The sequence below is a fragment of the Arachis ipaensis genome, chromosome B9, assembly GCF_059453495.1.
Source record: "Arachis ipaensis isolate K30076 ecotype BB chromosome B9, ASM5945349v1, whole genome shotgun sequence".
NCBI classification, from domain to species: domain Eukaryota; kingdom Viridiplantae; phylum Streptophyta; class Magnoliopsida; order Fabales; family Fabaceae; genus Arachis; species Arachis ipaensis.
Window position 1 is genome coordinate 154670721 of NC_142444.1, and position 26897 is coordinate 154697617.

Sequence of the window (26897 nt, forward strand, 5' to 3'; positions counted from 1 at the left end):
CCAGAGATCTTCTCCTTCAACGCCTTGTGCAAACTTGATTGTATCAACACATCCTTGACTTATATTTGCCACAAGCCAAAATTGATTCTTCCATCAAATTTCTCTATTTCAAGCTTCACAGCACTTGAATATCCTGACATTGTTGCAACCGTATACTGGAATAGTATAACTCAACTATAGACCGTGCACTAGGAAGGATCCCCAGGAAAGAGAGGTGGGTCACAATGGACACACTTAAATACTAAGTCTTTCCTTAGCCAGAACCTTTCCAAACTGCACTCTCACAGTGTCACACTGCCTTCCAGCAACAACAACAGCAACCAAAGGTCAACCTCAAGCCACAGGACAAAATTCTTTTCTGATGTGGAAGGTCAGACTAGGCTGCAACCACAGAGCATACTAAGAATAAATCCCACCGAACCAGGCTCTGATACCACATGTTGGGAATAATACACCATTCCCCCTTGAGAAAATACCTTTCACAGAGAAATAAAATAGACACAATCACAACACAAGAATTTAACGTGGAAAATCCCAATTACTGGAGAAAAAAAACCACGGCCGTTGTCAAATGACAACCAAAGAATATCACTATGTGAAAATTGTTACAACACATAGACTTCTTTCTCTCTAACACCGGCACCCCATTACACCCACACTCTCAAAGCAAATATTTAACTACACCTCACAACACTCTCTAATCAAAGAGTATAGAGGAAAAGAAAAGTCAGATACAAGCTTTAAGTGTTTCCGACTGGTGCAAAAAATATGGAGAACTTAGCCTCATATTTATAGCCTAGGCCACCCACTCCATTTGCTATCCTAAGCAATGTGGGACTAATTCAACCAAATCCTAACAATCTCTACCTTGATTGAAATAGTCACACATCTTCAGCTTCCATAGTCAACACCGACAATTCTTTGCTGCCGTTGTCTATACCGACAATCATAGTTCAGAAAACTATCATACTCAACCATGAAAGTATACTCACTTAGAATTAGACCACTCCAAGCATTTCGCCTTGGTACATATCAAAACCTTGCTGAAAATTCATGGTGCAACTTCCAAATTGGCTTTTCCTGGAAGTTCTTCAGCCATCGACATAACTCCGCCACACACCTTGCATCTCAACGCCAACCAATGCCCGTGTACAATTGTGGACCCGATTGCCACAACTTATCCTTATCCATGGCAGTGCAGCAATACCATGAGGATACTTCTTATCTTCTAGAGAACATCATCTTCTCTCATAGAGAGAGCAATATTGCAAGTATCAGATTGAGAGTCTTTTTCTGAAACTGCATTACCTGGACAATTTCTCTTTACATGCCCAGACTTTCCACATTTCTAGCATGTTACACTCCTTTCAAGATTTTCTTTTCCATAATTGTCACTTTTAGCTACAAGCACCAAATCTGATGAAGTGCTACCCTCATTTTTCATTCTTCTTTCTTAAGCAATGAGCTTACTGGCAACTTCTTCAAAATTCAGAGTTTCCTTCCCATACATTAAAACAGGTTTGATATACTCATAGGAAGAAGGAAGAGACAATATGAGCCTCAGTGCCTTATCTTCATCATCAATTTTCACTCCAATTACCTCTAATTCAGAGACAATACCATTGATAGCACTAAGATGGTCGGAGATTTTCACATTGTGATCCATGCGTAGATTATGAAACTGCTCCTTCAATAACAACCGATTTGAGATGCCCTTTGCCTGATACAACCCTTCGAGTTTATCCGAAAGTTCCTTGGCTGTTTTCATTCCTTGCACATTTGCAAGAACATTCTTAGCCAAACACAGGCGAATAGCACTTGCAGCTCTCAAATCTAGTTCCTCCCATTCTTCATCCTTCATACCAGAGATCTTCTCCTTCAACGCCTTGTGCAAACTTGATTGTATCAACACATCCTTGACTTATATTTGCCACAAGCCAAAATTGATTCTTCCATCAAATTTCTCTATTTCAAGCTTCACAGCACTTGAATATCCTGACATTATTGCAACCGTATACTGGAATAGTATAACTCAACTATAGACCGTGCACTAGGAAGGGTCCCCAGGAAAGAGAGGTGGGTCACAATGGACACACTTAAATACCAAGTCTTTCCTTAGCCAGAACCTTCCCAAACTGCACTCTCACAGTGTCACACTGCCTTCCAGCAACAACAACAGCAACCAAAGGTCAACCTCAAGCCACAGGACAAAATTCTTTTCTGATGTGGAAGGTCAGACTAGGCTGCAACCACAGAGCATACTAAGAATAAATCCCACCAAACCAGGCTCTGATACCACATGTTGGGAATAATACACCATTCCCCCTTGAGAAAATACCTTTCACAGAGAAATAAAATAGACACAATCACAACACAAGAATTTAACGTGGAAAACCCCAATTACTGGAGAAAAAAACCACGGCCGTTGTCAAATGACAACCAAAGAATATCACTATGTGAAAATTGTTACAACACATAGACTTCTTTCTCTCTAACACCGGCACCCCATTACACCCACACTCTCAAAGCAAATATTTAACTACACCTCACAACACTCTCTAATCAAAGAGTGTAGAGGAAAAGAAAAGTCAGATACAAGCTTTAAGTGTTTCCGACTGGTGCAAAAAATATAGAGAACTTAGCCTCATATTTATAGCCTAGGCCACCCACTCCATTTGCTATCCTAAGCAATGTGGGACTAATTCAACCAAATCCTAACAATCTCCACCTTGATTGAAATAGTCACACATCTTCAGCTTCCATAGTCAACACCGACAATTCTTTGCTGCCATTGTCTATACCGACAATCATAGTTCAGAAAACTATCATACTCAACCATGAAAGTATAATCACTTAGAATTAGACCACTCCAAGCATTTTGCCTTGGTACAGATCAAAACCTTGCTGAAAATTCATGGTGCAACTTCCAAATTGGCTTTTCCTGGAAGTTCTTCAGCCATCGACATAACTCCGCCACACACCTTGCATCTCAACGCCAACCAATGCCCGTGTGCAATTGTGGACCCGATTGCCACAACTTATCCTTATCCATGGCAGTGCAGCAATACCATGAGGATACTTCTTATCTTCTAGAGAACATCATCTTCTCTCATAGAGAGAGCAATATTGCAAGTATCAGATTGAGAGTCTTTTTCTGAAACTGCATTACCTGGATAATTTCTCTTTACATGCCCAGACTTTCCACATTTCCAGCATGTTACACTCCTTCCACGATTTCCTTTTCCATAATTGTCACTTCTAGCTACAAGCACCAAATCTGATGAAGTGCTACCCTCATTTTTCATTCTTCTTTCTTAAGCAATGAGCTTACTGGCAACTTCTTAAAATTCAGAGTTTCCTTCCCATACATTAAAACAGGTTTGATATACTCATAGGAAGAAGGAAGAGACAATATAAGCCTCAGTACCTTATCTTCATCATCAATTTTCACTCCAATTGCCTCTAATTCAGAGACAATACAATTGATAGCACTAAGATGGTCGGAGATTTTCACATTGTGATCCATGCGTAGATTATGGAACTGCTCCTTCAATAACAACCGATTTGAGATGCCCTTTGCCTGATACAACCCTTCGAGTTTATCCCAAAGTTCCTTGGCTGTTTTCATTCCTTGCACATTTGCAAGAACATTCTTAGCCAAACACAAGCGAATAGCACTTGCAGCTCTAAAATCTAGTTCCTCCCATTCTTCATCCTTCATACCAGAGATCTTCTCCTTCAACGCCTTGTGCAAACTTGATTGTATCAACACATCCTTGACTTGTATTTGCCACAAGCCAAAATTGATTCTTCCATCAAATTTCTCTATTTCAAGCTTCACAGCACTTGAATATCCTGACATTGTTGCAACCGTATACTGGAATAGTATAACTCAACTGTAGACCGTGCACTAGGAAGGGTCCCCAGAAAAGAGAGGTGGGTCACAATGGACACACTTAAATACCAAGTCTTTCCTTAGCCAGAACCTTTCCAAATTGCACTCTCACAGTGTCACACTGCCTTCCAGCAACAACAACAGCAACCAAAGGTCAACCTCAAGCCACAGGACAAAATTCTTTTCTGATGTGGAAGGTCAGACTAGGCTGCAATCACAGAGCTTACTAAGAATAAATCCCACCGAACCAGGCTCTGATACCACATGTTGGGAATAATACACCATTCCCCCTTGAAAAAATACCTTTCACAGAGAAATAAAATAGACACAATCACAACACAAGAATTTAACGTGAAAAACCCCAATTACTGGAGAAAAAAACCACGGCCGTTGTCAAATGACAACCAAAGAATATCACTATGTGAAAATTGTTACAACACATAGACTTCTTTCTCTCTAACACCGGCACCCCATTACACCCACACTCTCAAAGCAAATATTTAACTACACCTCACAACACTCTCTAATCAAAGAGTATAGAGGAAAAGAAAAGTCAGATACAAGCTTTAAGTGTTTCTGACTGGTGCAAAAAATATGGAGAACTTAGCCTCATATTTATAGCCTAGGCCACCCACTCCATTTGCTATCCTAAGCAATGTGGGACTAATTCAACCAAATCTTAACAATGTGTTAGTTACTTAGTTACCTATTTTTGTGATGCTCATTATAATGTCAGTTTATTTACGTGATTATTGTTCTCTTGTGTTGATTAGTTGGTAATAATGGTAGATTTAAAGGTATATATACCTCTCTTTGCTAAATAATTAGGTAAAATTATCTGAAGCATTTTTAGCATCTTTTGTTAGACATGAATTGACTCTGGAAAAAAATTTGAATATAGGGTGAGAGAGCTTTTCCCCCAACTTTTGTTTCTACTCATGGTGAAGGATTTGGGCCAATGTTCTATGTCATTGACGAGCTAGATAATTGTTTAGTGCTGGAGGTGATAAGAAAGAATGATCAGTTGCTCATAACTGACTGCTCATTTGAACAGATTAAAACTTTCTATCTTATCGATAGAGGGGCATTTGTTCAATTTAGGTATGTCGGTTTTGGAATTTTTTTATTTCATTGTGGAATAAGGACAACCAACTCATTCAAGTTCACTTTGATCCTGACTGCTATGTTCTTGAGTTAATAGACCCAGTGACATTTGATAATGTATCAAGAGTGTTCCACATAAAGTCTACCAGGATTGATGAGGACTCATCAGCTAATGTGATTGTTCTATCTGGGTCTGAACCATCTGATGATCAGTTTTCATCGGATGGTGATGAAAACAATGATCAAGATGGGACACTGGTAGGGGATAATTCGCATAATCCGATAGATTTGTCTAGTGGAAGCAGTTTATCATTGGAGGTCAACGAACAAAGTAATGCGACAAATGAATTGTCTAATCCTAGGTAATGCTATATGTAACTTTTTTTTCCTTGTGTTTTGGATTTTAATATCATGGGATAGCTTGCTATTTTTTAGCGTGGTAACTAACATATTCATATATCCTGAATTAGATATGCTCCAGAAGTTTATTATGAAAAGATCATCACAGCTTCGGATATGGGTCAATCTAGATTGGTAACTTGATCTCAAAAGAGTGGTTTCTTTTTTTTTTTTTTCTTGCAAGCTTATTGAATGTTCTTCCTAAATCTGTTATTTATTGTGTATGAAAATATTATGTTTATCTTAACTATGAATTATTCGTTGCAGTATTTGGCTTCGAAATTTGCTGCGTATCTTAAAGTATATGAAGATGGTTCGATTTAGACGATCACTGGTCCAGATTCCAATGTAGAGAAGAATGTGTTCTTTTTCCACTTATTGAAAAGTGGAGGAAGAGGTGGACAATGGAAGTTTGGGGTTGGGTGGAATGAATGTTGTAGAGTATACAATTTAAAGAAGGGGGATAGCATTACCTTGAAACTCGGCTCGATAGCTAACCGACAGATAGAGTTGTCGATTCAGCGACGTTAGGCCTCCTATGTATAACTCTATTTGATGGATATTTTGAATTATATGTTAAGTTGTCTTGGACATATTTTATTTTTTGTTTAATGAACAAATTTATATATGTTGTATATATTTTGTTTTGCTATCAATAGGTATCTTGATGTTATGTGTTTTTAAGATTATACGTAATAGTAAACTACATCTCTGTTGGACTTCTTTTTTCTGTTTTTTTAGTGTCTAACAATTGTTATTATATTTTATTATCTTTTATTATCTTTGAAAATATGTTATACCATTTATTGACATATTAAATAATTGTTGTATTCTATTTTTTTTATTTTAGTGTAGTGATAATTTTGTAATTATCCAAATTTAATACAACATATCTATTTTTATAAAATACATTTTAGTTATATTCTTAGTATTTTTCTTTTAAAAAGGTTTAAATTTCGTGAACCCTGTGCATTGCACGGGTTATCACACTAGTAAAAACGAAAAACATGTCTCAACTATTATAGTTTATACAAAGTCTCAACTTCTTTGTATTTTTATTCTAGAGAGCGCTTTAAGAGAATTTTTTATTTTAATATTGAAGAATAAATGGAATTTTACGTTAATGTTAAAAAAAATGAGATTTTACAGTATTTTGGGGCGCTGGTGCTGTTCTATGCAAGCACAATATGCATAATATATATTGCACTGATAATACGCAATTTTTGTATATTGTCTTTATACATTAAAAAAATTGATCTGACAATTTGTTCTCTAAAAATTGTACAATTTCTATAATTTTACAAAACACTATAGCTTCCAATATTAAAAGATTACACCAATTTTTATCCAATATCCAAAAAAATAAACCGCTTTAAGATACTACTATCTATTAACTATTATCTAATTCTATACCCCAAAGGAAAAAAAAAAAAACAACTACTATCTAAGATTACTCCATCTCTGCCTTGAGGTAAGTAATCATATAAAACAATACCAAAAAAAAATATAAATACCAAAAAAAAAAGTAATCATATAAAACACCACCACCCGTTTTATTTTCCTGTTTATTTTTTTCTTGGACATTGTGTGGAGACAAACGAAACGAATCAAAATTTCAAAAACTTCTAATTTCTAAACCTAAAAACTACAAACGGGTTTGACCAAAAAAAATATCTAACTGAAAGAAAGTTATATGGCTGTAATACCAACGGCAAGAAAGATTTTGAAATTGAATGTCAGAACAATTAACAAGACTTAAAAACAAAATAAGATTTAGCAAATATGCATTTAAACTTTTTTTTTACCTACCCGAAAGTTCAAAACTTAAATTTTAGGGTAAAATATATTTCTTATTCTTAAAATTTAGTAAAAATTTTAAAAATACCTCTAAATTTTATTTTATTTTAATTTTGTTTCAAAAGTTTTCGATTTGTATCAAATATAATTTTTACGACTAAAATTTTTAAAAAATTTAAGACTAATATAATAATAATGCATGAAAATTATGTTTGATTTGTTTGTGTTGAGAGTTATTCTTATGAAATTGTTGTTGAATCGGTCTTAAATTTTTTGAAAAATTAGCCGTCAAGGATATATTTGATGCAAATCGAAAATTTTTAGAACAAAATTGAAACAAAATAAAATTTAAAAATATTTTTAATTTTTTTTTTAAATTTCAAAAACAAAAAATATACTTTACCCTAAATTTTATATAGCTTCTATAAAAAATATTAACCTAATATTAATTAGATAGTAGGAGGCAGCATTTTGGAGTTAGGAGTAGAACGTTATCTTTCTAAGAAACCTGGGGACCATGTCATAAAAAGTCTTGTGCTTAAAAGTCTGCTAAATCGGATCCAAATCTCACATGGCGCAATCATCGCATACCATTATATTCCACCGTCAATTTTTGAATTACTATTACTACTAACGACAAATTGTTATTCAAGTTTGTAATCTTCTAATCATGATCAATAAGGTGGTCTCAGCTATACTCAAAGTCGTATAAATTTTTAAGTGGAATTAGAGTTGTGATTAAGCAGTGATTAGCAGAAACAAGAGATATTAGTTTTCAATTTCAAATAAGTGTCCCACACTCCCACCAACTTCCACTTTCCACACTCGGTACCCCAATCAAACAAATGGATTGGATCCACACATTGGATAATTAGTCAAATTTGACTTGCAATTACATTTAATTACTTTCAAATAATCACTCAATTTGGCCGTTTCATTCTTAATCACTCTCCTCTCTTGCCATTTATTTGTCTAAAATTAAAGAATATTTTTCTAATTGAATAAGGTAGCAATATTTTTTTTTGTGACTAGATATAAGGTAGCAATATTTGAAAATTTAAACACTATTTTATGCATATAATAAATTATTTTTTTATACAAAAAAAAAACTTATTTTATGGATATTTATAATTAAATATTTGACAATGTATTTTTTTTAAAAACAAAAGAGTTCAACACACTAAAGTGGAACAAATAGAATCGGACAACCAAAACAAATAGACAGAAAAGTAACATAAAAACAAAAGAAAACTCCGCATGTCATTTCCGGAATTCCGGCATAACTATCAACAACATAAGGGATTCACACCTCTCCACTCGTTGCAGCTAAGCATTGTCATGTTGATGATTTCTTCTATACCTTTGTTTTTATTCTAAAATATCATCCTATTTATTTTCATCCAAATGTTCTAAATGATCGCACAGAAGCACCTCAACCACTGCTTTCGATCCTCTTTTCTACGCGGCTCTTCTATCCAACTTAGAAAATGGTCATTCATCGACCCTGGAAAAGACCATAGTCGGCCAAACACATATATTCATGCACTCCACACCTGCCAAGCAAAATTACAGCCAAGAAACAAGTGATGGACCTACTCAACATCTTTGTTACATAAAACACAACTCTTATTATAATGACTAATAATCCCGAACCGACTTAGCCTTTCCTTAGTATCCACCCTGTCTGTCAAGATAAACTAAGTAAATAGCTCTACTCTTTGTGGAACTAAACCTTTCCAAATGGTCTTAGTGAAGCTGGTTACATCCTCTGATAGCCTTCCCTCCTGTAGCACCTGCACAAAAGAGTTAGTAAAAAAAAATACATAGTTTATCTTATTTCCACACAACTCTATCCTCTCTATTATTTACTAGTCTCACAGATATCAAAGTCTCATGTAACTAACTCAAAAGATCCAACTCCCACTGAAAAAAGCTCTCGCCTCCATTAGAAGTTCCAAATCCACTCTAGTCCATCCCAAAACCCATAATCCCCAATAACCGAACCACATTATTTGTTTGAAACAGAGAAGAGCTTGGAGAACCGATCTTTCAAGGATCCACAACGTAACCATACATCCTCCCAAAACCAAGTCTGTCGTCCATCACCAATCTTCATGGACAGACCCGTAATCATCTTATCCCTTATATGTTGTTCCTTAATTTATACCTGGCATATATCCTTCCATGGGTCTCCTCTAGTAGGTAGCACTTGAATGGACAGTAACTCATTCGAATTCAGATTATTACAGGAACAAACCACCTTCTTCCACAACGGCACTCTTCCTTTACAAAACGCCACCACCACTTAAACAATAATGCAATGTTACGAACCATAGCATCTCCAACTCCCAACTCACCTAGTTTCTTATGAGCTTGTACCAATTCCCATCTCACCAAAGTCATACTATACCTCTCATCAGCAAATTGAAGATGTGACAGCTCCACACTGTCTCGCCCAACCTCCAAAGGTAAAATATGCCAGTTCTTAACTGACTCACCAACCATTTTATGTAAAATATCTACAACCAGTACAAATAAAAAAGGAGAAAACGGATCACTTTGTCTTAAGCTTCTTTTTTTGACGGTGTATCTTTTGTTTTTTTATATAAAAAAAATTATTTGTTAGTATGAAAAGATGTATAACACAAAAAATTAACAAACATTAGTTAATTTATAAAAAAATTAGAAAGTAAAAGAAAAAGTTTGCAACCAACAAAAGGATTCGAAAAATTAGTTGTCATTAATGTAAGTTGTTCCATTTGAGTAATTTTGGAGAAACAATTGTTATTAAGAAGCAATATTAGAATTAGATGCATAACTTAAGCAGAGAGTTTTATGTGTTAGGGAAAAAGATGAAAAAGCAAGCAATAGTAGTTGATGACACATTCCATATTAGAAGGCCAAAGTGGAAGCATATAATAATGTTTCAGATCCAGCCAGCCAGCCATAGCCACAATTTTATTCTTCGTCGTAATTTAATTGAATAACAGCGACAATTCTATATATTGCTGTAAAGGTTCCAAGCTGGACATACTTAACCATTAGAAAAAGTCAATATCCAATTATCTATATATGCTGCTTTCACGATAATAATAATAATAATAATAATTATTATTATTATTATTGTTGTTTTAGAAAAATTTTAATAGATTTTTATATTCTTTTTTTTTTCAATTGATCCCTATATCATATCAGATTTTATAATTAAATTTTTGTTGTAACAAAAATATTAGAATTAACAGAATATTATATTAAATAAAATAAAATATGACTAACACTCAATTGAATTTTTTTTTTTTGAAACAAAGGAAGCTCAACACATTAAAGTGGAGCAAATAAAAGAAAGAAGAAGACACATAACCAGCTACTAACAAATAAACCAACCCCTACGATCCCCAGTACTCTCATCCTCCCCCAGGATCACCACCACTCCATTCCGTGTAGCTCATCAACGTCCTTGTGTGTATGACCTCCAGGCTTGCTCTTGCATTCTTGAAGATTCGTGCATTCCGTTCCAACCAGATGTTCCAAATCACTGCAAAGAACACTGACATCCACATCTTCTTCCCCTGTTGTCTATTATGCATTCCATGCCAACTTTCAAACATTTCTTTAACAGTTCCGGGAATCACCCACTCCCTTCCTAGTAACCTCAGCCACTTGCACCACACCTGCCATGTTACCTCACACCTAAGGAATAAATGCTCAACAGATTCTAATTCCTTGGTACACAGTACACACATACTATCCCCCAGAATGTTGACTCCTAGTTTAGTCAGCCGCTCCTTGGTGTTAACTCTACCCACTAGCACAAACCACCCAAAGAGCTCAATTCTCGGAGGGACGAAACCTTTCCAAATGGAACTTGTGAAGCTATAACTCGTTATCTCAGCTGATAATGTCTCCGCTTGTATAGCCTGGATCACAGAACTAGTAGAGAAAATACCTTTATTTTCAAACTTCCACACCACATTGTCCTCCCTACCTGATGATAACCTCACTGGCCTTAACCTCTCATGCAGTTGATTGACAAGCTCCAGCTCCCATTGGAACAGTGCCCTCCTCCATTGAAAATTCCAAATCCAATCAAGCCCATCCCAAAAACCACACTCCCCGATGACAAGTCCTTGCTGACTGGAAATAGAGTAGAGTCTCGGATGACTTCCTTTCAGAGTACCACCTTGAACCCAGTTATCTTCCCAAAAACCACACTCAATTGAATATTCTATTTTGTTTAACATAATATTCTGTTAATTCTAATTTTTTTTTTATCACAACAGAGACTTAATTACAAAATATAATAATAATAATAATAATAATAATAATAATAATAATAATAGATAATTCACTTTGATGTGATATATTATATGGTTCAAGAATTACTGCTACTTACAGTTGTCAATATGTATAATATGATAGGAAGAATTTTAAATGTATTAAATATATCGGTGTTTTAATAATTTTAATAGTTGATTTTAATTATAAAAAATATATATAATATATATTAATTAAAATTAATGTTAAAATTATCGTGTGTCCATATACATTTGAAAATTTTCCAATATGATATGATATTTTACATGCCTGGCCCTTCAACAACGGCAACATGGTACACAATCACAACGGCATTATTGTTCTTCTAGCTAATGTTACATTAATTAATTAATTAATTAATTATTATAATATAGTGTTAGTATGTGGGTTTCATTTCGATATTTGATATTTGAGTATTTTAGAAGCCATGCTTTTTAGCTGGTCTCCTGTAAATCATGCGCCAAAATCGGAGTGACAAATATGGGCTAAATTTAATATCGAAGTTATTGTAAGATAGATTATAGAATATAGATAGCTACTTTACTTGGCATTAATCTCAGGTGTTAATTGTAGTACTCCAACTTCCTACTAAAGGTAATGCGTAGGTTTCACTCTCTATCATACATATTTAGCTTCCTATATACATCACTTTTTATTTGTTATGGCATGTTGGTCTACAAATCAATAGGAATTTTTTAAATAAATAAAAATAATCAACCGATTCTAATTTATTTCTTTGCTTCTTTTTATTGAAGTAACAAAAGAAGTAATAGTGAAAGCTCAAGAAGAAGGAAGAATATTTACTTTACTCTGTTTCTTATATATGAATTAAAATATTGAGATGTTTTATGGTATTTATTTTTGTCACGGTTTAACTTTTAAAATTAGATCTAAAGCAATAGTTTGTTCACATATACTTTTTTTAAAGATATTGTTTTTATGACAACCAAGATAGAATTTTAATAGGTTTAATTATTTTGTTGGTTTCTATAATTTTACCAAATTTTTAATTAGGTCTTTATACTTTTTTTCTTTTAATTGGGTTCTTACATTGCTTTTAATTTTGTAATTACGTCATTTTTATGTTAAAAATGTTAAAATTAACATAATATTTTTACTAAAATACATGCGGTCAAAGATTTAATTAAGTTTTTAATTATAAATACCTTCTGTTCTGGCAGGGATACTCTTCTTTGAGGTATTTGGTGCGCGAAATATCTTGGGAACTCAGCGTCTCAGTCTAGAAGAGAAGCACCCTTGCGAACTTGAACCCGAGCGTGGTACCTGCAAAAAAGACCCCGACGCTCAAATCAGTGAATGATCTCTTAATGAAAATAAGTATAAGATTGGAGACGAAGTTGTCTTAGGACCAAGTCTCCCTGTCCCAGCGTTCTCGGTCTAACTTTTTTATTATATTGTCTCTGCATAGCCAGCTGCATGGATTTCTGTCTCAGTTCAGTTAGGCAGCATTCTTCGTCTATTGTATCAAGCTCGGCGCGTCTGGCCTCCGTATTGCTGCTTTCGTCGAAGTATTCGGTTCGAGTTGAGCCCTGGCCGATTTCTACTGGCATCATACAGTCGACGCCGTATACTAGTCGGAATGGGGTCTCCTTTATTGTGGATTGCGATGTCGTGTTATAACTCCACAATATTTCCGGTATAAACTCGGCCCAATGTCCCTTGGCATCTGTTAACTTTTTCTTTAGAGTCTGCAATATAACTTTGTTAGCCGCCTCTGCGAGCCTGTTACTTTGTGGGTGCTCGACAAAGGAGAAATGGTGTTTAATGTGGAGGTCAGCTAGGAATAAAGCGATTTTTCTTTCGATAAATTGCCTAACATTATCAGAAATAATTTCTTTAGGTAAACCGTTTCTACAAATGATAAACTTCCAAATAAACGTTCGTGCCTTATCAGAAGTTATTTTTGCCAATGGCTATGCTTCTATCCATTTCGTAAAGTAATCAATGGCTACTAATAGACACTTTACCTGTCCTGGTGATATTAGAAAAGGGCCGAGGATATCCATCCCCCATTTGTGAAAGGGCCAGCTGACATCCGAAGTGTGCAACAATTCGGCCGGGCTATGAATGAGGGGTGAGCATTTCTGGCATGCCTCGCACTTGCGTACTTTCTTTTTACAGTCCCTACTCAACGTCGGCCAGTAATATCTTGCGGGTAAGATTTTCGTAGTCAAACTTCGACCTCCGGCTTGGTGGCCACAAATGCCATCATGAACTTCGTCCATAGCTGCCTCAGCTTCGGGCTGGCCGAGGCATTTAAGGAGTGGCCGGGAGAATCCTCATTTATACAGGTCATCTCCAATGATAGTGTAATAACTCGCTTTGTGTCTGAAAGACTTCGGCTTTTCATTTGTAGGTACTTCTCCAGTTCTTAGATAATGAATGAATGGGTTTCGCCAATCTTCTTCCTGTGACATACTTAGAATAGATTTCACATCTAAAATAGATTCTGTTAGTGTAAGATGATTAGATGAGTTAATTTGTCTTATGCATGAGCATCCCTATATGTAGCTAATTTTGATAAAATATCTGCTCGAAAATTTTGTTCCTTAGGTATGTGTGATATTTCAAACTCTTAGAAGTTCTGTATTATGTTTTTTACTGAATTCGAATATTTCTCTAAGAGTGGATATCGGACTTGAAAGTTACCAGTTACCTGCTGTACTACGAGTAGGGAATCACAGTATACCTTCAACCCTTTGACTTCTATTTCCTTTGCTAGTCTCAATCCTGCTAATAGTGCTTCATATTCGGCTTGATTATTGGTGGTTTGAAAAAGGAATTTGATTGACTGTTCAGCGTGCACTCCGGTGTTGTCCTTTAGTAGTATTCCTGCTCCACATCTGCTTTCATTTGATGCTCCCTCTACATACAGTTCCCATACCTTGACTTTTTCTTCGATGTTGGTGAATTCCGAAATGAAATCGGCCAATGCTTGAGTTTTAGAAGATCCTCGTGACTGGTATGTAATGTCGAACTCTGAAAGTTCTATTGACCATTTTGTGAGGCGTCCTGCTAGGTCTGGTTTTAATAGGACTTGGCGCAGGGGTTGACCGGTCCGAACTATTATTTGGTGCGTTTGAAAATAGTGTCGGAAGCGCCGAGATGTGATTATTAAGGAATGCTAGTTTTTCAATCGTCGGGTATCTTGTTTCAGCATTTTGCAACACTTTGCTCACAAAATATACTCGGTGCTGCTCTTTTCCTATTTCTATAACAAGCACGGAACTAACCGTGTTAGTTGAAATTGAAAAGAATAAGCAAAGGGGTTTACTTTGTTGAGGCTTTTGCAGTATGGGTGGTGAACCTAAGAAGTGTTTGAGGTTTTTACACTAGGAAGGACTTAATTATAAAATTAAAGCAGTGTAGGAATCCAATTGAAAGAAAAAAAAAAGTATAGGGACCTAATTAAAAATTTGGTAAAATTATAGGACCAACAGAATAATTAAACCATTTTAATAAGATTATGTCTAAATTTAGAACAAATCAAATTATATTTTTTGAAAATATTCTGCCTCATAAAAGGTGCAATATATATCAACTTCTAATGAGCAAAATTATATCTTAATTCTTATTGCCTGCTGGTCATATTTAGACAAAAATATTATTATTATTTAATTTTAATAAGATAAATAATATAATAACTAATTTATAATTATGAATAATTTAATGATAATAGCATTTTAATTTAAGAAATTATATATCATAATGTTTAAAAATAAATGTTGAACAGAAAATATAATTCGTATCACTTTCTTATTCATGGACGTTTTGTTAATTTGTCATTGTATTATAGTCAATACTAAATCTTTTTTATAGTGACATATTCTACTCCCATATTTATATGGAAGTATAGTAGTTACCTTATTTTTTTAAAGTCTAATATTTAGTTAGAATTTCAAATGAATTTTTAAGCAGGTTTTCCCTCCTTCTGAACCAAGTAAATGATTCTCAACTTCTCACTACAAATAAGAGGGGAAAAAAAAAAGGAAAATGATGACAAGGACAAGGAGGACAATAACCATACTTTAAACCCTTTTTGCCATTCCTGTTTTCAATCACCCTCATCATTCTTTCTTTTGCTTTAAAATATCAAAAGGGTTGTTGAAGTTGAAGGGGTGGAAATAAGTAGAGGGATGTAAGAGTACTAAGTTGAAGAAACAAAGAGAAGAAAGGAAATGAAGTGAATGTGTGAAGAAACAAAACACTACTATAAAGATCCATTACAAGTGAAACAAGGTAGGTTGTGCTATTTCCTTCTAACGTTCTTGTGTAATCTTGCTTCCATTTTATTTATTATTTATTTTCTTCTTTCTTAATATTTTGCTTCAAGAATCATTGCACAATATAATGATTCATCACTCTTAACTATCAAAATATAAATGATTGGATTCCCAAATCCTTCTTCTCCAAAACAGAATCATTACATTACATTAATTAATATCTTACAACACCTTCTACTCATCACATAGTACACAAAGCAAACAAATTTTGACCAACAAACCTTCAAGGATTCAATCATACAAAACACAGGTGTTGTTTTTGGTTCTGTTAATACCATTTTAATGGGCTCCAAGTTTGGTGTGCTTATTTTAATGCTCCACTTCTCTTCCCTCTCTCTCTTTTTTTTTAGAGAAATTGGTAAATGAGATGCTAAACTCTATTTTTTTTTCCCCATAAATAATAACGATAATAATAAAATGTGTTTTTTATTCATGGTTCGTGTTAAAAGGTGTTTTATATTCTGCATGGCAGACAGAGAAAAATGATGGTCCGTATAATAAAAGTGTGTATATATTATGTAAGCATGAAACATGTGGAAGAAAAACATAACCAGAAGAAGAAGTTGAATTCAATTTTATTTTATTTTATATAAAGAAGCTGAATTCAATAAGGTGAATTTGGTAATTGGCAATTTGGCATAGAATGTGATGTGAGGTAAGAATTTTGAATATGGTGCGCTCCAACGTTCAAATACTGCAGAGATCCCCGTGATTCATCAAACGGTCACAAATTTCCATGTGAATTTCTTTATCTCATACAAGGCTCCATCCTAGAATTGCCTCTTATTTCTATTTCATATACTTTGATTAATATGTAACTATAATAACAATAACAATACTATAAATAAGAGACTGCTCAATGATGCATGCAGATCTGGAACAACATTATAACTGAGTCACACTTACTCATCTTTCCCCATCACTCTCATCATTATACCTTCTTCTCTAAGTGTAATAATAATAGTAATAGAAACTGGTACTTTTTTTACTTTACTTTCTCTTACTAAATATATATTTATTAGTATTCTTTTCATAACTGAAACTTTTTTATTTTTTCAGGCACCAACTGAGATCAGATCAATCAAGTTCCCAAGTTACAAAATGCGATTTTGGATATGGGGTCTGAACCTTGTTCTCATACTTTCAATCCTCAGCCAGTTCTCAAAAATTGCTGCAGAGGAAGCTTCACCATCACAGGCTCCAATCTGTTCAGAAGAAGATAGAGCTTCTCTGCTCAGATTCAAAGCAGGGATACTGCAGGACACAACAGAGACACTGTCTTCATGGACTGGAAAAGACTGCTGTGACGGCGGTTGGGAAGGAGTTCAATGCAATCCTTCGACGGGGCGAGTCAATGTGCTGCAAATACAGAGGCCTGAAAGAGATAGTGACACATTCATGAAGGGAACTCTGTCTCCTTCATTAGGCAATTTGCACTTTCTAGAGGTATTGATTATCAGTGGAATGAAGCATATTACTGGACCAATTCCTCCTAGCTTATCGAATTTAACCCGCCTTACGCAGCTAGTTCTCGAAGACAATTCTCTTGGAGGTTACATTCCTCCCAGTTTAGGCCGTTTATCATTGCTGCAGACACTTTCACTTAGTGGAAACCATCTCAAGGGGCAAATCCCTCCAACACTAGGGAGTCTGAGAAACCTTGTCCAGATCAATTTGGCAAGAAATCTCTTGTCAGGTCCTATACCCTTGAGTTTCAAACCCCTTAGGAACATGCAATACATTGATCTTAGCTACAATTTGCTATCCGGGTCTATCCCGGATTGTATAGGTGAGTTCAAAAACTTGACTTATATAGACCTGTCCAATAACCAACTAGCAGGAAGAATTCCATTGTCCTTGTTCAGCCTTGTCAATCTTTTAGATTTGTCCTTGAGCTTTAACAAGCTCACAGGGATCATTCCAGACCAATTTGGAAGCCTGAAATCCTTAACAACTCTTCAGCTCAGCAGTAACCAGCTCACAGGACATGTTCCGCTATCCATATCAAGATTGCAGAACATTTGGTACCTTAATGTATCAAGAAATGGCCTATCTGATCCCTTACCAGCTATCCCTCCTAAGGGAATCCCTTCCCTTTTGTCCATAGACCTATCTTACAATAATCTCAGCCTTGGAAGTATTCCTGATTGGATCAGAACCAAGCAGCTCAAAGATGTCCATTTAGCAGGGTGTAAATTGAAGGGACCTCTCCCACATTTCAATAGACCTGACTCTTTGAACTCCATAGACCTATCAGACAATTACCTAGTTGGTGGCATTTCAAATTTCTTCACAAACATGTCTAGCTTACAAATGGTTAAGCTCTCAAACAACCAATTGAAGTTCGACATTTCTCAGATGAAAGCGCCAGAAGGGTTATCTTCCATAGACTTGCATGGAAATCAGCTAGTGGGTTCACTATCCACAATCCTAAATAACAGGACAACAAGTTCTTTGGAGGTTATAGATGTATCAAACAATTTCATTTCAGGTCGCATTCCGGAATTCATTGAAGGATCAAGCTTGAAGGTGCTAAACTTGGGGTGCAACCAGATATCAGGTTCATTGCCAGTTTCAATCTCAAATTTGATGGAACTAGAGAGATTGGATATTTCAAGGAATCACATATCAGGAAGCATCCCTACAGGTTTAGGTCAGTTGGTAAAACTGCAATGGCTTGACATATCCATAAATGGATTAACAGGACAAATTCCAAGTAGCCTGTCACAGATCAGTAATCTAAAGCATGCAAACTTCAGGGCAAACAGGCTATGTGGAGAGATACCACAGACAAGACCATTCAATATCTTTCCACCAGTTGCTTATGCCCACAATTCTTGTTTGTGTGGCAAGCCTTTACAGCCATGTAAGGGAAACCTACAGAAGAAGAAGATAGGTCAGTGAGATGCTGACCAAATCATCAAGCTAGTACAAGTGCTCATGAATTGTGATCACTGTTACATGAGCAATATAGAATAGGCACCACCACATTTCATTCTTTCTTTACTATTTCTACGGTTGACCGGAATCCTTAAGTTCATTTTAAATTCAATACTATTTATATTTATAATAAGACATGCCAAAATCTTTCATTGTTAATTAGATTCGAGTTCCGAATTGTCCAAACAGAGAGTAGAAAGCATCAAAATCGGCACATGTGTGGAACTTATACATTGCTCTCACATAACCAGAAAAACTATATTCAAGGCACCAACACACATAATAGAAACGTTACAAGCAATGAATCAATATTCTTAAACGGATGAAAGTTACTTCATCTGATGTAATATTTCATAACTACACAACATTGTTCCTAGAACCAAAGATGTTTTATGTAGCTAAATAAAAACTGAAAAGGCAGTGTTTTCAATTGAAATGGAAAGCAGCCTAGAAAATTGACACCAGAATTTTTAGTTTTTGGTCGAAGTCAAGCATAGTTGTGTAATAGACCAAGATTCTGATTGCTGAGTTCCACAAATAAATTCAATTCTACAAAACCGGTTTATGAATTTTTGTGTGATATATACATATGCTTTAGGAAACTTTTGCAGAAACAAAATTGGAAACTCAGAAGCAAAATGAAAAATGGAAGAGAAACTCACCTTTCTTTTCTCCTTTGGAGACAGAAATCAAAATCCAGAAACAGGGGAAAGAATGAAATTTCAAAGTCAAAAGTCAAAACCAACCAAAATTTGAAACTACCATTGACCAAACCCCAAACTAGTCCTTTACTGTGACATGCAACAAGAAATGGTTCAATTTCGATGATACCTTATCCACCATGCAAAAAATCAAATTCAACCTACAATTTTTTATTCCGAACTACAACCACATCAAACACTTCTTAAAGTCATGAAAATACTTAAGTTCATTTTAAACTAAATACTATTTAATAAGACATGGCAGCATCTTTCATTATTCATTACATTCTGAGTTCAGAATTTTTCAAAAAAAATGAAGTATGCAACCGATTAGTTATAAACATCAAAAGAATGGCACATGTGTGGAACTGAGCCATCACTCTCACGTGACCCAAAAACAGAACTATATTCAAGGAAGGAACACACAAAATAGGAACGTCACAAATGATAGGATAATCAATATTCTTAAACAGCTGGAAGTTACCCCACCTAAAGTAACATTTCATAACTACACAATGTTGCTCCCAGATCAAGGATGTTTTAGCATAGAAAGTTGATTGGTGTCTATAAAGTTGATGTATGCCAATTTATGTGAACATTATGTGTCGCATTTCCATCCAATAGTACTACTGACAGTAACGCACAAAGCAACCTTCATCAATTGCTAGAGCCATAGAAAGAATATCACACTAGTAACTTGAGACATATTCAAACAGATCTGTTGGGGAGAACAATGAAATAGGTATTAACCAAGTGCCATTGAAGAATATTCCAAGATGACAATACAGAAAGATGTTGCAGTGCAACTTCAAAGGCACTTGAACAGTATTAACAGTTTAAGACCTAAATGATAAAACCCCAAGTAAAGTGCATGCAAGAATTTACAACACTACACTAGTAACAGTTAGGAAGCTCTTGTGCATAGCAACCAGTTTAATCCTCATCAGTCAGCTCCTCCTCTTCACCTGCAGCAGCTTCTTCTTTATCAGATTGTTCATCAGCCCCCTCTTCATGCTCTCCTTCACCTTCTCCCTCTTCACCTGCAGCAGCTTCTTCTTTATCAGATTGTTCATCAGCCCCCTCTTCATGCTCTCCTTCACCTTCTCCCTCTTCACCTGCAGCAGCTGCTTTTTTATCAGATTGTTCATCAGCCCCCTCTTCATGCTCTCCTTCACCTTCTCCCTCTTCTCCTGCTTTAGCAGCATTGTAAATTTCCATAGCCTTCTCATATTCCACTTTAAGTTCAGCAAATTTATCAGAATAAGGCTTCTTCTCCTGAACCACACATCAAGACACTTGAGTCAAAATCAAGTCACCAAACACATTATAAGAAAAAGATAAACTTTGTATACTTACTTCATCAGTCATGGACCTCCATTTGTCACGAGCCTCTTTACGAACCTATATTTTTCCCCAACAAAAATAAAACCAATCAGAACTTCAACTAATTTAAATTAACAAAATCAAAATAGGGTACTTGGTGAGCTTCACACCTCCACTTACCCTGTTATCATCCTTTGAATCAGGGTTCGCCTCCTTAAAAGATTCCCTAAAATCATCCCTACAACATAACAATACTACTAAGTAAGGAGAATTAAGTAAAAGTAGCAAGAAGATGAACACCAAAGACCAAGAATTAGAATCTTTACATGAAGAGAAAGAAGGATGATGGAGGCTTCTTTGGCACGTCTGTATCTTTCACCTTCTTCGTCTTCTCAACTTTGGCCCTTTTAGCCTTTGGTACAATAAATCTTGGATTCTTCCTGCAACAATTTTTCAAATCAGAAGACCAATCTCAAACACTTGCACAAAACAAAAATTGAAAATATATACATATATAATCAATCACCTCACTGGTCTCTTAGCTTCATAAGGCCGTTCCACAAGTTGTGTCTCTAAATAAACACACACAAAAAAGGAAAAGAAAAAAAAAACAATTAAACTTAAAACAGAAACTCGAAAATTAGAACGATTCTTGAACGAGAAACTCGGAAAAATCAACGAGATATAGATAGAGAGGAGGATACCGAGATTCATTTTAGTTTTGGCTTCGTCGCTGCAACCATGCATGCTGATAAGTAGAGCAGGAACGTCCTTGCCGCAATCTGGGCATTTGACGAAACCGCTGCCATCGCTGCCGCGAACAATAACCGACGAGGATCGAGATTCAACTGCGTCGACTCTCTGCCCCTGCGATGTGCTGCTTCCCTCTCCCAATTTTCCACTTTCTTCTTCACTTTCACTGGTTCGTGGTTTCATGGCGAAATTTTCTTTTTGTTAGTGATGGAACGAGAATATGAAATGAAATCAGAGGGAAAAGCAAATTATTACCATTTTTATACTTTGGCTTTTTAGCGCCAAAAACCGCGCTTTGCATTTCGCCCATTGTGGGATGCCGCGGATGGATGACGTGTCCCTCTCATCGACCCTTCATTTTATATTGGGCCTTGTTCTAAACCGTCGAACACACATGTTTTAATCGGCTAATTAGATCGGTTAACGAAAAATTAAAATTAAGGAAAAAAAAAAAAAAACAAGAGAGAGAGAGAGAGAGAGAGAGAGCCGATAACATAATTCTGGTTTCCTCCCCGTAATAGACAGAAGATCATAAAATAATCACTAATCAAACACATCTGTTGGAGATAACCATGAAATAAGTATTAGCCAAGTGCCATAGAAGAATAATCCAAGACGACAATACAAAAAGATGTTGCAGTGCGACTTGAAAGGCATCTGAACAGTATTAACACCTAAATGATGAAACCCCGAATAAAATGCGTCCAAAAATTTACAACACTACACTAGAAACAATTAAGCTCTTGTGCATAGCAATCAGTTGACTTTACTCTTCATCAGTCAACTCTTCGTCTTCGCCAGCAGCGTCTTCCTTATCAGATTTTTCATCAGCCCCCTCTTCATGCTCTCCTTCTCCTTCTCCCTCCTCCCCTTCTGCTTCAGCAGCATTATAACTTTTCATAGCCTTCTCGTATTCTGCTTTAAGCTCAACAACTTTATCGGAATAAGGCTTCTTCTCCTGAATCACACATCAACACACTTGAATCAATATCACATTGACAAACACATCATAATAGAAAGATAAGCTTTATATACTTACTTCATCAGTCATGGACCTCCATTTCTCACCAGCCTCTTTGCTAACCTATATTTATTTCCCCAACAAACATAAAATCAATCAGAGCTTCAATTAATTAAAATTAAAAAAGAAATCAGGATAAAGTAGTTGGTGAGATTCACACTTTCACTTACCCTCTTAACATCCTTTGAATCAGGATTTGCCTCCTTAAAAGATTTTCTAAAATCATCCCTACAACAGATACAATACTAATAATTAAGGAAAATTAAATAGAATTGACAAGATGAACACTACACATCAAGAATTAGAATCCTTACATGAAGAGAAAGAAAGCTGTGGGAGGACGCTTTGGCGCATTTGGATCTTTCACCTTCTTCGTCTTCTCAACTTTGGCTCTTTTAGCCTTTGGTTCATTAGATTTTGGCTTCTTCCTGCAACAAATTTTCAAATCAGAAAACTAATCTCAAACATAAATAAATTAACGACCTCACGAAGCAAAAAGAGGGAAAATATATACATATAATATTCAATCACCTCTCTGGTTTCTTAGCTTCAGAAGCCTGTTCCACAACTTGTGCCTCTAATTAACCATAAAAAAACAACAACAATTAGATCTAAAACAGAGAAACTCGAAAATTAGAACGATTCATGAACTAAATCTCCGAAAATCAACAGTAGAGAGGAAGATACCGAGATTCATTTTGATTTTGGCTTCGAGGCTGCAACTATGCATGCTGATGAGTGCAACAGGAACATCCTTCTTGCACTCATCGCATTTGGCGAAAGCGCTACCATCCTTGGCGCGAACAAGAACCGATGCAGATCGAGAATCAACGGCGTCCACTCTCTTCCTCCCTTGCGATGTGTTGTTTCCCTTCGCCATTTCACTTTCTTCTCTTTCACTTGTTACTGCTTTCTCCTTTCTTCTTTGTCCACGACACAATGGGAAAATTCTATTTATTAGGGACGGAATGAAACTACGAAAACTACGAAATGAAATCAGAGGGGGAAAGGCAAATTATTAGTAACATTTGCATTTTGGTTTTTTTGGCGCTAAAACCCGCGCTTTGCATTTCGCTTATTGGGGGATGCCGCGGATCGATGACGTGTCCCTCTAATCCACCCTTCATTTCATCAAATTAGATATACGGTACCGGTCAACATATTTCGAAATGTGAAAAGCTATTTTGGGCCTATTATCCGATTGACCCATTTTATATTGGGCCTTGTCTAACCAACCGAACCAACACCAAATCAAAAAAAGGGGGAAACCTCCTTACCTCAAGGTCTAGGGTTCAAACCCTAGAGAATGCAATTGAGAAAAAATGTGATAAAATATATGAAGAGTGTGTGGGTGTATTGTATACTTAAAATTGGGGGTTGTCTAAACTACTGACAAAAAAAAAAAAAAAGGGGGGGGGGAGAAGAAGCCGTAACCCAATTCTACTTTCCCGCCATAGATATTACATGCTCTGATTTGAATATGCAACAGAGACTATAAGGTAAGGGTGTTTATTTTTAGACTTATTTTTATCTTGTGTTAGGAAACTTTATTAAAAGATACTCAGAAGAAAATATTAGATTAAATTATTTTTATTTTTTTAAATAAAAATGTTGTTAGAATGAGATGATATTGTTTATAGTCTTTTTAGAGGAAAATTGGTGATTTTTTTCTACATTTTAATTTCTATCAATAGCATGATAAATTTAATGTTTTAGTAAAAAAAGCAAATATATAATATTGAATACATTTGTGTAAATTTAAAAGATAATTAATTTTATCATTATATTAAATATTTTTTTCATTTTCTATTTGAAAGCTTTAGCTTGGACTTGTATGCTACAACTAAAGGAGTGAGTAATTTGTAATTTTGTATTATATTTTACTTGCTTTCATTTCCTATATTTAGATATCATTACAATATGTGAAATTAGACCGTAAGCTATATTTGGTGGTTTATATATTGCTTATAGTAGTTGTCACTGTGAAAATACACTTTGCACCCCAGAAAAGAGAGAAAAGCTTAAACTAACTTGGCTTTGCTAGATTGACTTTGAAAATGCAATCAACAGAATAATAGTCCTCCAACTCGAGCGCCAGCCTAGAATTCTAAGCCATGACAGGGACTATGAAATCCTTAATTAACTATCACATGATCATTGAGCAACATATCCTTTTTAGTTCCCAACTATCTTGCACAAAAACAAATGCATAACAAATAAATTGCTAAAAAAGAAAAAATAAATAATCAGGTGATGTGCAAGGAGAAAGCTCGCCTTTCTTGAGAAAGGAAAGAGAGTACTCTGCGGCATCATGAGGTCAGCAATATTGTGCAATGAGCGCTCGTACAAACCTACCCAGAACATTGCACCAACCTCTGCTTTCTTCGCTAAACTAGCAGCAAATGTGAGTGGCAACTTCTGCGAGTTAAGGCTTTGCAGTATCTGAGTAGTGATAGGACTCTGCCCTCTGTTCTTAGTTAAATCCTCAGCTGTAGCCCATATCAGACCATTTCTCATTTGTTTTCTGTAACAACACAAGACAATTATAATGTGCAGTGAAACTAAATCCAAACAATTGAACTTTGTATGATTGAAGCATAAGTATGTTTCCTTTTTTAACTTTGCTAAATGGTAATTTTGATGCTTCCAAAGTAGTTAATGCATTGAAAACTTAGGTTTGCATTTTCAATTAAAAAAATTTTCACTCCTTAACAAATGCCATAAGGGGCAAGAGTCTCATTAGCAACCCCAAAAAAAAACACCCGCGCACACACTTTTTTTTGTTTTTTTTTACTTATTCCATACCCAAAATATTAAAGAGTGGAGCAAATCAGATTCAAATACTTAGGCATAAAGAAAGTCAAGCACCCCCTAAAAAAACCAACATGTTTTTTTTTTAAAGACTATGTACTCCTCGATATATTAAAATTAGAGATGGTCCATAATATCTAAAAAGGTTAAATTGGTTACAATTGATGGAGATTCCTCCATCCATGAATAATACATAAATTCCTGTCCGCAAATCCAAATATTGTGATGTAACAACCAAAATTTTATATAAGTGAGGAAATATCACCTTCAACATGATAGAAGACACAAATACAATACATAGGAGCACCAACCAGCAATTCCACCACCAAATGAAACAATTACAAACAAGTTTTTAACTTAAAAAAAGACATGAGTCATCACAAAAAACTTGTCAATGTTAATTGTTGATCACTGTTAACAACTTTGATGCTTTAACAGTTTAACAAGAATATATAAGATCATTCAACAAACCACAATGAAAACTGTGTTATGTCATCAAGTGCAATGAGATTAACACTGACCGATGAGTGACAAGTAGAATACTAAACACTTCGACACAAAATGATCGCAGCAACAGAAAAGAAGGAAAAAAGAGAAACTTTGAGACACAGACTCATTTTGTAGCAACTAACAAAGAACAACAATCAACAATGAACAAAATCAGATTACTAATTTTATTATTAATTTTATTTTAGATATTTGTCCATGAATAATATTTATTTGAGTTTAGCATATAATTTAAAAAATCAAAATAAATTAAATCATAAAAAAGGTGAAAAAACCTGGGAAGAAAGCAGTGACGAAGTGAGAGGGGACCAGCGCTTACCGTCGACGACGTCACTCGGTGGAGACCGGAGAAGCGATTAGGGACGGAGAAGGGATACCGACAGAGATGGAGTAGCACTGTGGCGGTAGCAAGTAGCAACGCATGAGAGGTGAGAATGGAGCAGCGACACCGGCTGCAACAACGCCGGCGACTGCTTAAAATTACCTTTCACTATTCAAAATGTACGACGGATGGGTCTTTTTGTGCAAAATGTCTTCTCAGACGTAACGGAGACCGCTTATGTGACGCTTATTTAGCGTGTTATGTGCCTATGTGTCGAGACGATATCATTGAAAAAGCTTTGTGTGTCTGTTGTGAAAAAGGTTGGAGACAAATAGGTCTCTATCGCTTAAAACAGCCCTATTTTAGAGCATTGATTTTAATTCTTGTGTTTAAACGTAATTTCAAAGAAGCCCATATAAATTTCATACAATCACTTTATGTCCTAACGGACATATCTATAATCTTTTTCCTCCAAAAAATACAATGACTGATCTTCTCTGTTTATTTGTTTTCGTGTAAGGTTGCAACAGTAAAACTTTATTGGTGTAGTTTAGGGTGTCGTGTATACTGGTAAATACCTTTATTGCGATCCTCATTGTATTTGTGCTTTCTAACGTTATTTGCTATGCATGTGTGGGTTGGGGTTTTTGGGTAATGTAGTTAGTGAGGGACATGGAAGATGGGTTATCTAGGGTTTAGGGATTAT

At 35.4% G+C, this 26897-nt stretch overlaps 4 protein-coding genes and 1 pseudogene across 7 annotated transcripts; 1 reads left to right on the forward strand and 4 right to left on the reverse strand.

Annotated features, from left to right (window-relative positions):
* Window positions 1-10599: 10599 nt before the first annotated feature.
* Window positions 10600-11436, reverse strand: LOC148546871 (uncharacterized). Its single transcript, XM_088499409.1, has one exon. It carries the CDS (start codon window positions 11434-11436, stop codon window positions 10600-10602), a length of 837 nt encoding a protein of 278 aa, XP_088355535.1.
* A 4092-nt stretch (window positions 11437-15528) lies between these two features.
* On the forward strand, window positions 15529-18912 carry LOC107618915 (Leucine-rich repeat (LRR) family protein). 3 transcript variants are annotated; one of them, XM_016321095.3, is made up of 2 exons: window positions 15529-15769; window positions 16873-18912. In XM_016321095.3, the coding sequence occupies exon 2, from the start codon at window positions 16915-16917 to the stop codon at window positions 18715-18717; it is 1803 nt and encodes a 600-aa protein (XP_016176581.1). In that variant the 5' UTR covers window positions 15529-15769; window positions 16873-16914; the 3' UTR covers window positions 18718-18912. The 3 variants fall into 3 exon arrangements, with proteins under 3 accessions (XP_016176581.1, XP_016176582.1, XP_020966589.1); XM_016321096.3 differs by lacking the exon at window positions 15529-15769 and adding an exon at window positions 16661-16789; XM_021110930.2 differs by lacking the exon at window positions 15529-15769 and adding an exon at window positions 16661-16764.
* A 1267-nt stretch (window positions 18913-20179) lies between these two features.
* LOC107619373 (high mobility group B protein 7-like) lies at window positions 20180-21763 on the reverse strand. The gene is made up of 6 exons (XM_016321644.3): window positions 21482-21763; window positions 21304-21349; window positions 21104-21217; window positions 20958-21015; window positions 20811-20855; window positions 20180-20729 (listed from the first exon to the last, which is right to left on the reverse strand). The coding sequence occupies exons 1-6, from the start codon at window positions 21711-21713 to the stop codon at window positions 20388-20390; spliced, it is 837 nt and encodes a 278-aa protein (XP_016177130.1). The 5' UTR covers window positions 21714-21763; the 3' UTR covers window positions 20180-20387.
* A 257-nt stretch (window positions 21764-22020) lies between these two features.
* Window positions 22021-23593, reverse strand: LOC107619374 (high mobility group B protein 7). Its single transcript, XM_016321646.3, has 6 exons — window positions 23239-23593; window positions 23083-23128; window positions 22866-22979; window positions 22722-22779; window positions 22570-22614; window positions 22021-22488 (listed from the first exon to the last, which is right to left on the reverse strand). Exons 1-6 carry the CDS (start codon window positions 23429-23431, stop codon window positions 22297-22299), a joined length of 648 nt encoding a protein of 215 aa, XP_016177132.1. The 5' UTR covers window positions 23432-23593; the 3' UTR covers window positions 22021-22296.
* Window positions 23594-24643: 1050 nt separating this feature from the next.
* Window positions 24644-26322, reverse strand: LOC148546872 (uncharacterized; annotated as a pseudogene). Its single transcript, XR_015900140.1, has 2 exons — window positions 26189-26322; window positions 24644-25075 (listed from the first exon to the last, which is right to left on the reverse strand). The product of XR_015900140.1 is annotated as an uncharacterized LOC148546872 (transcript).
* Window positions 26323-26897: the final 575 nt, after the last annotated feature.

What these genes read in the sequence shown, in the direction of transcription:
- LOC107619373 (XM_016321644.3), bottom strand. Translation starts at nt 21,713, where the DNA reads ATGAAACCACGAACCAGTGAAAGTGAAGAAGAAAGTGGAAAATTGGGA. An exon ending in CAAAACTAAAATGAATCTCG is followed by an intron (nt 21,350 to 21,481) that starts GTATCCTCCTCT and finishes GTGTTTATTTAG; the next exon opens with AGACACAACTTGTGGAACGG. An exon ending in GGAGGTCCATGACTGATGAA is followed by an intron (nt 20,730 to 20,810) that starts GTAAGTATACAA and finishes TGTGTGGTTCAG; the next exon opens with GAGAAGAAGCCTTATTCTGA.
- LOC107619374 (XM_016321646.3), bottom strand. Translation starts at nt 23,431, where the DNA reads ATGGCGAAGGGAAACAACACATCGCAAGGGAGGAAGAGAGTGGACGCC. An exon ending in CAAAATCAAAATGAATCTCG is followed by an intron (nt 23,129 to 23,238) that starts GTATCTTCCTCT and finishes ATGGTTAATTAG; the next exon opens with AGGCACAAGTTGTGGAACAG. An exon ending in GAAGCTAAGAAACCAGAGAG is followed by an intron (nt 22,980 to 23,082) that starts GTGATTGAATAT and finishes AATTTGTTGCAG; the next exon opens with GAAGAAGCCAAAATCTAATG.
- LOC148546871 (XM_088499409.1), bottom strand. Translation starts at nt 11,436, where the DNA reads ATGTTAAACAAAATAGAATATTCAATTGAGTGTGGTTTTTGGGAAGAT.
- LOC107618915 (XM_016321095.3), top strand. Translation starts at nt 16,915, where the DNA reads ATGCGATTTTGGATATGGGGTCTGAACCTTGTTCTCATACTTTCAATC.